Source organism: Pangasianodon hypophthalmus, chromosome 10 (genome assembly GCF_027358585.1).
Source record: "Pangasianodon hypophthalmus isolate fPanHyp1 chromosome 10, fPanHyp1.pri, whole genome shotgun sequence".
Taxonomy (NCBI): domain Eukaryota; kingdom Metazoa; phylum Chordata; class Actinopteri; order Siluriformes; family Pangasiidae; genus Pangasianodon; species Pangasianodon hypophthalmus.
This window is the reverse complement of record NC_069719.1, coordinates 7278031-7290305: the sequence shown is the minus strand read 5'-3', so window position 1 is coordinate 7290305 and position 12275 is coordinate 7278031. Positions and strand designations below refer to the sequence as shown.

Below are 12275 nucleotides of genomic sequence, written 5' to 3'. Positions count from 1 at the left end.
TCAGCTGTGTTCAGTAGAGCTGTGAGATTATGAAAACCGCCTGATGGAGTTAGAGGTTCAGCATGCGTTATTCAGTAGCACTAGAAGCTTATCCACTCTACTCATTCTGTCTCTACTGATTCTATGGTTATACTTTATTCATACCATCAAAAATACAGAATGATATTTTACACCACAGCACTGTTGAATTCTCAATTCACATTGCTCAGAAGGTGTTGATTACTTTTCTAACAGCAAGGCTGGCACATTTTCCAGCTGCGAGGTTTATATTAATGTGCTCCTTACATTATTGTATCATATAATACATTCTCGTTTTTGTAGTAACAAGTACTTCGCTAATTAGAAACGTGTAATTGTTGATATGGTGATGTTTTCTGTGAGATGTTTATGCAGCATTTATGGAAGGAGTCTCCAGTGTCAGCACAGTCCAATCTATTCATTCAATCTAACTGGGAGAAACTTTATCATGCAGTAAAACAATGACCCAAAACACACGGCCAACATAAAAAAGGACGTAATCAGTGGGAAATTGGAAGGTTTTAGACCGGCCAAGTCAATCACCAGAGCTTAAGCCAGTTGAGCAGCATTTCACTTCCTGAAGAGGAGACTGAAAGGAGAAACCCCCAAAACTAACAACAACTGGAAGATGCTGTGGTACAAGCCTGGAAAAGCATCAGAAAAGAAGAATGCAACAGTTTAGTGATGTCAGTGGGTCACCAGTGTGTTCACCTGAAAATTGGATGGTCTGACACAGCAGGTGCCATATTCTAAGTTACTTATCACATATAGATATAAATGTCAGGAAATGAAAGCTGAAATTCTGATCTCATGTTCATCTTTTGATCTCAAACCCAGATGTCTTGAGTGTATAGCAAAAAGAAAAGTATGGGCCTTGCCATTCCTTCAATACTTTCAGAGGAGACTGTATATTAATGCACTGGTGGCCACTCCACATAAACGGAATTCAAAAGCACATAATTGATGATGATATGGTGAAGTTTTTGCTGAGGAGATGTTTATTTAGCATTTTTTTGGAAGGAGTCTACGGTGTCAGCGTCTTCCAATACAGAAAAGTCTCTAGGATGAAGGACTTTCGAGTTCCAGCAGTAACATCACAAGCTACAATTTTTCAAGATTCAAGATTCAAGATTCAAAGCGTTTATTGTCATGTGCACAGTAAGAAAACCAAGTTTCCCTGTACAATGAAATTCTTTCTTTGCTGTCCAAATTGAATGCCAAGATAAATACAAACTATTTAAAAAAATAATAATAATAAAATAAAAACAAACAAACATAATAAAGTGTAGCTATGTTGCAGAAGTAGAAATATAGATTATGTATATAGAAATATAGACTATGTACATCTGTATGTGTGAGTATGTCTTATTACTATCAAAAGAGAGGCAGGTGAGGGAGTGACTGTTTATAACTGCTATAATGTAAGTGATAACAGGAATTAACTTGTTTCGAGGACGCTCCGCAACTTTAAAAGTAACCATAAATGAATAAAAAGTATGATCGCTTTCAGAAATATAAAAATTGTAATTGCTGTGGTATAAGAGGAATAAAACACTGACATGTTGTTCTTCAAAAATAATCAACTTTCGGGTGGTAACAGTAGCTTCGCTTTACATCACACCAACCTGTTGTTAATTCTTTTCCTGTCATGTTTCATTCCTTACATAGAGTTAATTATATGCACACTTATTACTTAAAATAGGTGCTCAGGTTACATTCTCTGTCCATACATCTGTTAATTTACAACCCTGTTTACACTATCATTCTCTTGTTCTTCTTTCTTGCAATCTCAAAGTGAGAATTTAAAGCTCCTTAAAGCTCCTTATTTAAACCTCTGTCCTTCGAGGTCACTTTTTGCATTATCACAGCAGGGTGATTGAAGCCGTGCAACACTCGGCCCAGTATAAAGAAAAGTGGATTTAGTATGTGTGGGCACAGTCAGGAATAGGCTGACTCAATCAACATATAAACTACTGGATAATGTCATCATTATGCTGTTTTATTCATGAGGATATATGCCTACATTATTTATCTGTCTTATATAACGTATAAACACTGGCTATCTGAGAGCTGTGGAAAGCCCCAAAATGGCAAAAGTGCTACAGCAAAAATTTAATTAAGGCCTGTAGTTCAAAATTAAACCATGCAATAAATGTAAGGTGGCATCTTTTATGAATTTAGCTTTGTGTTTATAAGTTATGTCACGTGTGTGTGTTTATGTGGGTGCAGGAATTTGGCTTGGGATTGAACTGGATAAGCCCAGTGGGAAGAACGATGGCTCTGTCGGAGGGGTGAAGTATTTCAGCTGCCCGCCTAAACATGGAGTATTTGCTCCACCTTCACGAGTGCAGCGGTATGTACATAAATTCTCATATACACTCATACTTCTGCAGTAGAGGTTATTTCAGACCCACAAACATTTACACATTTTAACATCAGAGTACACTGCTGAGTTAGCAGTCAAAAAATACGCCAAAAGAGCAGGCTTCTTTCCCCCAATTAAAATGGATTACATGAGCCGAGCAATATACGAATCCTGAATGGCTGCCAGTTATGTAAATGTTTTGAGCTCTCCGATATTAGCTTTCACTACTCAAAGCCCCGCCCACTTCCCCAAATCTCACATTAGTAATATTTTGGTTGTTGTTCCCGCCTCAACTGAATTTCCGAATGTTTCGAATTCTTTTGTGAAATAAAATGTTTGACTTAGCTAAAATATAACATGTATAGAGTTCAAATCAGTTAAATATATTTATTTGGGATGCACATAAAAGTTTTGGATAAAAATGGTCAAAAATGGCATTTTCAAAAAAAAAAAAAAAAAAAAAAAAAAGAAGTAAAAAGCAGCAAAAATTTGATCGGGGAAAAAAACTGTGCCTACAGTGACGTGTCAAATCTAATATATTCCGAATAATGTTAGACAAACTTATAAAGTGATTAAAAATACACTCCAGATGCGTTCAAACTGGTTTTTACTGTTCCCGCACTTTTCCTGGGACTACGCATTAATCCTCTTTGGGGTTGACAGGTCTGTTATTGGTGTAAACCTACACCAAATTTAACCTCTTCTCTGTATATGTATTGCTGTGTACCAGTGGTATATCTTCTCCAGGAATTGAAATGCACTCATGGGTTATATTGGGGTGTGCCGTGGAATACATTGAACCATTCTGGCTTTTTGTGAGAGAAAAGTCAGATTTATGTCAGCGCTAATAGAAAAGGGGTTTTGATTTATTTAAAAGGCCTTTCCGAGATGCGTACTGCTTTCGCTAATGCTGCATCGGATTTTCATCGAGGCTTCAGAGAGCTGTTCTTCATCGAGATTTGCTGCATCTTCAGACTGGGTGTGTGACATTTAGAAAAGTCGGAACACCTAAAGGAAGCGCACATGGGGGAGAATATATCCAAAATGTCATGGATAAGCAGGAATGTTTGCAGTTGAATATTCATTTCTGTTATGGCTTTAATGCTCATGTCTTGGGGTGTCATCACAAGCGTTATTATTTACTGAATTTGACTACAACTAGTTTTGTTATGATCGTAGCAGTCGTATGTAAAATGTTTTATGTTTACTTGGATTATACTGTGACGCTGACACTCCATAAATTTTGATACAGTGCTGAAAATAAGGGCTGTGCAAAAATGGAATATCAGTGTGTAGATCCCAAACAGCTACTAAATAAGGAATAAAACTGATATGGCGTGACACTTTGATGAAAATGTTACCAGTAGGAGGGGTTCATTATTTCTTCTTCCACATCGGTAATATTGGATAGATTTTTCTATCCAATATTACCGAATATTTCATTTTGTTACCATTTAAACATGATAGGGTGTGCTGTTACAGGAAAATAATCAACAACAGGGTGATTTGATATGGCCCGACATGTGGTAGAGTTACTGTTACCACCCTGAAGTTGGTTATTTTCCAATCACAGAAGTGTTTTATTCTTTTACACTACAGTAATTTGCCAGCATTTGACACATCATACATTTTCTCCGTTTGTAGTTACGTTTAATGTTGTGGAACGTCTGTGAATTGTTATCACATTCATTATAGCAGCTGTAAACAGTTATTCCCTCACCTGTCCCTTTTTTCTCTCTCTTGAAGTTAATAAGATGAAGAAAATGCAACTTGTGATGTTAGTGATAAACTGCAAAGCTGAAAACTTAAAGCTGCAGCTTTACGTCTGACTGATACAAAGCACTGACACTGGAGACTCCTTCCAAAATGCTAAATAAACTATGCAGTTTCCTAACAGAAAACCTGTGGAGCGTCTGCTATATTAGACCATCTTAGAGTGAGCTCTAAACCTATAAACCTGTGATTTGTCTTGCAGCTAGAAATACTGTCCCAGTGGCTGATATAGAGAATTAATCAACCAATCAGAAGTGAGAATTCAACACCACTGTGGCGTAATATGAAATAATCCTTGCGGTATTTATAGTCATGTTTTGTGTGAAAGCAAAATTCAGATCACTTCCTGTACACACTGCATAACAACTCATATTCATGGTTAATGGTTTTTAGATAATAATAATAATAATAATAATAAGTCTTTACTTAGTTTTATCTCTCTTTCAGAGTGAGTTAGGGTGTTCAAATACTCATCAAACTTTTGTAGCAGATTTGTGACTCAGATTTTATGACTTTCTGGCTGTGTAATGTCATACATTAAATCCTGACAGTGTTTTATTTGTGAACATGCTGCCAAGTCTTTACTTAATGCTCAGTCATTTATCATTCTTTCCATTTTGTGCCATCCTGTTTATTTTCTTTTTTGTCAATTTCCTGTATTTTCTTTCCATTTCCTCTTTTAGCGGTAGCTCACCTCCTAACTTCATCCCTCTCCCATCGGCTACTCTTATTTCTCCTCAGTTTTTCTGTCAGGTTATCAATGTTCCAGGTTTTTTTTTTTTCTTTGCATAAAGTCTCTTCGTCTCTGTGCAGGCCCCTGCTTGTTGTTCAGCATCACTCACTCGCTTCACTTGCTGTAGGAGCCATCTCCACTACCTCTGAGCAATAAGCGCTATATTGTCAGAAGCGCTGTGATTTTTCCTAATTAACCCCAGGGGCAGTGGCGGAGATGGAGCAGCCAGCTAAGCATCCGCGAACTAATGGAGAGTGCCGATATTCTGAGCAGGAACCAACATCGGCAAAGCAGCCACTATCTTTTCTATTCACTTGTTTTCATCTTGGCAGAGACTGATCACTAGCTGTTTAAGAAGCAGCCTGCTGCTTTTTTTTTTCCTCCTCTATGCAAACCAGCATAGACTAAACTTTTAACATATCACATCTTTTAACATTTCAACATGGATATAGGCTAATATCAATATCAGCGCATAATTACATAAATAATTTAGTCCTATTTGATCAGAGTGCTGCACTGGTTTGGTGATTCTCTTAACCCTTACTGAACAAAGAGAAATTCAAAAATTATAAAACAAAGGGGAAAAAAAAGTTCGGTATGTTGAATATACTGTATTCAAGATTCTGGTCACTATTTACATTTTAGCAATTTGTGATCTTGAGCATGTTTTTTTTTTTTTTTTTTTTTTTTTTTTTAACAAAAGGCCAAGATGTCCTTCCATTGAAGCATGTGTTCATACACTCATTCAAGCTAGCATGGATCGTCAGGTTTTACGCTAACTTGTGTCTATGCCAGCTCGAGTGTCACACTGTCATATCGCCCACCGCTATGCCAAGCTGCCACCTTTGAGTCATTGATAAAGACTCTTAACTCTGCTCAGTTATAAGTCACTTTGGATGAAATGGACCAACCAAATGAATACATTTAAATTAAATTGTTTTATTAGCTAGATGTAAGTTGCATGACACGTGCATATGTCTGTACAAATATATATGTTTTACATATATATGTTTATATAATGTAAGTGTGTTTGGTGTTAACATGCTCTTTTTTGAGAGAGAGATATATACAGTACACATTCCTTCTCTGAAGTTAGTTTATGTGTTAGTTTAATATTTAAAGAAGTGACCTGAAATTTTTAGTTGAATTTGCTGAGTTTTGGTTTGTTGAGATGATTCAGCAAGTGTGATGTTGAACTGTAGTTTTTCAGCTTCGTAAATTAGTTTTTCGGTCATTTCCAGAGCAACGAGGAGAGCTGTTAAATATTGAGTTACTAAAGTTTCCATTTCTGAGAAAGTATTGAGGATACTTTAGGATACTAATGTTGCTGGAGTTTGTAAATTTTGCATTAAAACATCACTACTGAAATTTCTACAGCTGCAGATGCTGCAGTGTTGATGACTTCAGTCATCCCAGAAGTATAGCAGTGCTTCTCTGTTATGCGTGTTATGTAGCAAGGGGATAATAACTATGTTTATTGGAGGCTAGGATGTTTATTGAAAATGATAGTAATTGATATTGGACATGCGCTTTGCTCCCAGGATCCATGGCTCTGTGGACTGCCTGTCAGAACTGTCCTCCTCCCGATACAATCACACCTTCACCGGTGAGCTAACACTGGTGGCCTTTCCTCTTTCCTCTTGTGGTGCACATGCTATAAACACTAAAATGCTCTGAAAGATTACAGCAGTTGCATTGGGAAATTAGAGTAATTGTGTGTGGTTGTGTCTGTGTGTGTGTGATCCAGGAATGCGTCGGAGTTTGAGCACCACTTCAACTATTGCCACACAGCGAGAGCCAAATCGGAAGACTCAGGCTAACCGGTGAGAAATAATTGATTAACATGTAGGAAATACAATCAAATGTGGTTATATTATGCCATGTTCAGAGTTCATAAGTTATCTCAATATTTACAAGGAAAGTTCTCAGAGTTCTGCGTAAGCCAAGTCCCATTTATACTTGGCTTACGCAGTTGCCTAATTTAAATTTCTGAATGGTTCAGTCAGATTATTAAAAGTGCCCTTGTGCATTTTACTTCTCTGAATTTGCCAGATTTTTGGATGATAAATGATTGAGCTCTTGGCACAGCAGGTTTTCAATTGTGTCTAGATGTCCACTTTTAAAGAAAAACACTTTTATTTAAGCCCATTTAAAACAAACAAACAAACAAACAGGGGATAGAAAATGTGGACTGAAGAAGAAGATTACATTTTTCACTTTTGCTATGAATTTCCATATGATGTTTCGATTAAAGCAAGAGACAAAATATAAAATATAGGCTTGAATATTAGGATAATATGCAAACGAGAAGTAAGCAAGTGGTGGTGGGTATAAAATGTGCTGTAAATTCTACAGCAATCCTACAGCTTCATTATTTAATTTCAACTCCAGTACAATGTGGTAGACTGCTTAAATAACAATAACTTTGTCAATGTCCAAATATTTATGGACATGACTGTATATAGGCCTATTTAATATTTTGAGTTTATTTACGTTGTCCAAAATGTGTTTCAGGTTGAAAAGTTGTGTTTACGGCAAACTGTCAGACAGTGTTGCTGAACTTAATACTGTTCCCAGCTCGAGCTAATGTTTGTGCACAATATCAGTATTAAATCCTCACTGTGTGTGTGTGTGTGTGTGTAACTCAACTCTGAATACGGCCAGCTGTGCCGAAGGGATGTAAACTGCTAAGCAGAGAGGAACTGGCCTCATCAGAAATGCATACAGTGATGAATAGCTGTTCTAACATGTCCATTTTCAACAACTTAGAGTGAGAATTTACAGTTGACACTTCTATTAAAATGCATAGGAAAGGCAGGACCTTCCTGATTGTAGCCAAGAGGCAAGCAAAACAATCATGAAACATTGAGGCCCTTCCACAGCAAAGTAATTCAGTTGTAAGTTCATAACTTTGGGGCTGCGACCTCACGTGAGGTCGCCTGAGATGCATATGGCATCACTGCAGATTTTTAGCAACCATTATTGAAATTCTATATAGATAACCTTGACTTATTACATATTGTAAATAACTGTTTTTCCCCTTAATCATACATAAACTGTATTTTTTGAGCCTACTTCAAACACACAAGTTCAGGATCATAAGAGTTTTGGGGTCCCATATTATAAATTCTAATCTGTGTGTGTGCGTGTGTGCGCCCGTCTGTGTGTGTGTGTGATTAAAGAGTTTTTATATGAGTGCCTGAGTTCTGTGCAGTGACTTTTTACCCTGCTTTCATCCTAGCAAGCAATAAATCCCTTTTCTTGCTTAATTTGTGTCTTGCGGGTGTGTGGCGTCTACTACCATTAGCACGTATGGGTATCCAGTGCCAAGATCTTACTATATACAGGAATTCAGAGTAATTTAGTCTCATCACAGTGTTACTCATGTTTAAAAAATTAAAATAAAACCAAAGAAAAGATCAAATCGTGTTTGGAGGTTCTTAATTTTTGGTGTGCCGAACACTGTTAAATAGGAACTAAATGCAGGTAGGAACAGTAGAAATGAGAGTAAACAGTTGGCTGAATGTCTAACATTTACAGCAGTATGATGGTTTGGTGGAATTTACTTGAGCGAGTCATTTGTGTTTAATACTTTAACTCTGGGTAAATTGCATAAAAATTTTTAATTGTCCAATGAAACTTGCATGTAAAATGTGTGACCAAAGTGTCTGATGAAACTTAAAATAAGAAATGCATTATATTGATATACATATCTGATAGCACTTTATTTTCCAGTACAGTAAGTCCCTAGTAGTTAATGGGTTAATATGCGGGAATTACTAACAGTTACAATATTAAAAGTACATACATTTAATATTGAATTTTAGAATGCAAGAAATAGCTGGTCGCCTTAAAAGCTGAATAAGTAAATACATAGTAATAGCAAAATAGATATTGATAGACATGTCCTGTTATAGTACCATCAGTTACTGCATTATAACTTTTTTTTTAATTTAATAATTAGAAATATTTGATAAATGTTTGAGGCATGTCGAGTATACAATGAGATGCGGTAATATAGAGCTGTATTTAGAAAAGTTCAAAAGTTACATCAATATTTACACGAGAAAGTTCTCAGTACCTCAGTGTCAGCTTATGCTAGTGCTTAAGTTGCATTTCTGGATGGTTGAGTCAGATTATCAAAAGCCAGATTTTTTCTTTTCTAGACCTCTTGGCACAGCAGTTTTTCCAGTTGTGTCTAGACCACCACTTTAAGTCTAGAGCACTTTCCTTTAAGCCTGGGGGGAAAATGGGGGATAGAAAATGCGGACTAAAGGAGCATATCTTCCCTTTTGTTGTCAATTTCAGTAGGATGTCCATAGAAGCATGATACAATATAGAATTGTATCTTGAATATACAAATGATTCTAATAAGTAAGCAGAGATTCAAATGAATATCTAATAGTAATTTTCTAATATGTTTTTCATTAGTTCTTCGTTGCAAATTGTTACTTGTAATAACTACATATTTATCCATTAGGGTCTTAGTAATTATTGCACTGTAGGACCAATACCTAATAATATTTTTTAATGTTAAGAGACTATGTAATTAAGTACACACCATATGAAGAATATATGAGGTATTAATTGCTAGTGTGTTGCTGTACTGTAATCTAGAGTGCTTCTAATATGTTATGTGCTTACTTTATGATTAAATTCGATTATATATGTGATTAATATGCTGTAATATGCTGGCTAGTGGTTAAAACATATCAGCACCACATTTGATTCCTCAGTCAGCAGCTACAGTCATGTTTTCCACTTATATTTTTAACAATACACCAGACCAGAGGATATTTATACAAAGGATACATATATATTTCCAAAAAGCAATGACATGAGCCTGCATGGCATGTACTGGTGTGTACATTTCATACAATACATGAAATATAAATTTGTATTAATCATTATATTGAAAAATGATAAAGAAATGTATAATTAAAATTTCAGTCAAACTGCTTTCCAAGGCAATAATAACTATACAGAATGGCCGTTTTTCTTTATATGTCTTTTATTATTATTTATTTATGTTTCATTTTATTTTTAATTCTGTCTCTGGTTCATTATACAGCAACCATTTGTCCAGCACTCGCCGGCGATGGAACTCTCTCAGTTCTGCCTCGGCTGCAGCCTCTCCTCGAGGTCCAGGCACTCTAGGTGGCACCGTCAGCTCCTCTGGCACGGACAGCGCTGTCAAACTGCACCTGGGCATGCAGGTCCTGCTCAGCAGTGCCAATGAAATGGGCACCATCCGCTACTTTGGCACGGCTGACTTTGCACCAGGCCTCTGGCTGGGCCTGGAGCTGCGCAGTGCTAAGGGGAAGAATGACGGTTCAGTTGGCTCTAGGCGCTACTTCAGCTGTCGGCCTCTCCATGGAGTCCTGGTTCGCCCGAGCAGGGTCACCTACCGCGGTATTAACGGAGCCAAGCTGGTGGACGAAAGCAGCTGAGACCACATGCTATTAGCTTTTTTCCACTTTCACCTGTCTCTCAGCTCTGTCATGCTCTTTTTCTTCTCTAGTAAATAAGCAGCTGGATGGATGGAGGGACAATATGCTGCCAGAGGACGAGATGAAGCACTTTGAAAGCACAAAGGACAGGGTTATTAGTCAGCAATTCAGTCTGTGTAATGAGATTTATTGTGTGTTGTTTGGGTTCTGGATGATATTTACCAGGGAATTGAGTTTAGTCATTTGTTTTCTTATTAGAGAATGTTCACCTTGGAAGTGAGGTCAGGTATTTAAGTTATACTCAAGTTATTATTAAGTGAAATTTAGTTACTTGGTGACTGTTTTTTTGAGAGATAAATATTTTATTTGGATTGTTAGGTGAATAGCTGAACAGTAGCAATCTGTAAGCACTTTAAACAAAAATCATGCGGATTATGACAATGACTTTCATCAGGCATATGGTATAATGAACTAAGAACATATTAATATCATGTTATAAAGCATGCATAAGGTATCATACACATTGTCGAAATGTTTATGAAAATGCTTTACACTTTATAGCAACATTTACTATGCATTATGAATTGTTACCATGATGAATTATAAGTAGTGTTTGTAACATATTATTAACACCATTACCAAGGAAACCAAGCACTTATAAACTCTGGCAGAAATTGTTTTCAGTATTGATATGATGTGTTATAAAGAGTGCTTGTAATACATTTTTCCCACAATTTATAAATGCATTATAAACGTTGCTATAAATGGTAATAGGTTAGGTTAGGTTCAACTTTATTGTCATTGTCAGAGTACGAGTACAGAGACAACAAAATGGAGTTAGCATCCCACCAGTAGTGCAAATAGCAAATAAGTTAAATGGAATAAATAAGAATTATGGTGGAGTAAGTTGAGATAGACAGTATACAGGTAGAGGTAAGCTGCATGATGCATGCAATATGATGCAGTGGATACATACAGTGGATAAAAATGCAGACGTGCAAATGGCAATAACGTGCAAATAACAGTCTGAATATAAGTAATAGTAGTAATAATAGTGATAGCAATAATAGTAATAATACCTTTTCATAAAAAATATAACAGTGTGAAAATTGCCTTATGAATGCTTTATAACAAGAAATGAATGTATTCAAAGGGCATTATACATATGACTTTCACAGAAAGTGTTACTGTAGGATGTTACTTTTTTCCTTTATGATTTTTTTTTCCTTTATGATTTATGATAGTGCATAGCCTTGGGGTACAAAAAAAAAGTTTCTTTCATATTGTTGAGAATGAGGCCAAGATCATTGCATACAATAGCACTTTATTGGTGTTACTACTGAACTCCCACACGTTTCTTTTCTCTCCCAAGAATAATGTTTAAACAGTTGCTAGGTACAGACTTGGTTTAATGTTGCTATTTTCACTCTGACCATGTTCATTTTGCTAAAGAAAGAGAAAAACATAATGCAAGCTTTCTCTCAAAGCATTTGCTTAGTCAGAATCATTGAACACACATTTATCATTTACCCTTCTGATTTCCTTCTGAATGCAGCTTCAGGAAATAAATTTCCCAGAAGAATTATTCAGGTATAGCTGTGTATTCATTTGAAAAAGTCTCAAAATGGCCACAAAAATATTAATATTAATATTAATATTATTATTTTTTTAACTGAAATAATTATCAAAATATATGATGCAATTGTATTTTGGAATTACTGTATGATTATGTTAGCGAGTAAAGATTCCTAATCATAAAAAAAGCACTTCTACTTTCCATTCCGTGCTGCTCTCCAGTCCTCTTATTGCACTTAGTGCATTAAATTGCTTAAATGACTTGAGGATTCATTTGCTGTTGAGGTATAATTACAGGAAACCAGCCAAGCAACTGTATTTACAGGAAGTGGTGTCTATTAGGCTTGGTCTAGCATCGAAG

At 36.1% G+C, this 12275-nt stretch overlaps 1 protein-coding gene across 4 annotated transcripts in view; it reads left to right on the top strand.

Annotated features, from left to right (window-relative positions):
• zgc:103755 (uncharacterized protein LOC449988 homolog) overlaps positions 1 to 11924 on the top strand; it is a 65880-nt gene extending 53956 nt beyond the window's left edge. For all 4 annotated transcript variants that reach the window (XM_034308362.2, XM_053237616.1, XM_034308363.2 and 1 more), the window contains 4 exons: positions 2248 to 2371; positions 6431 to 6495; positions 6637 to 6712; positions 9961 to 11924. In XM_034308362.2, the coding sequence (XP_034164253.2) occupies positions 2248 to 2371; positions 6431 to 6495; positions 6637 to 6712; positions 9961 to 10339 (644 nt within the window). In that variant the 3' untranslated portion in view covers positions 10340 to 11924. The remainder of the gene's footprint in view (positions 1 to 2247; positions 2372 to 6430; positions 6496 to 6636; positions 6713 to 9960) is intronic.
• The last annotated feature ends 351 nt before the right edge of the window (positions 11925 to 12275 follow it).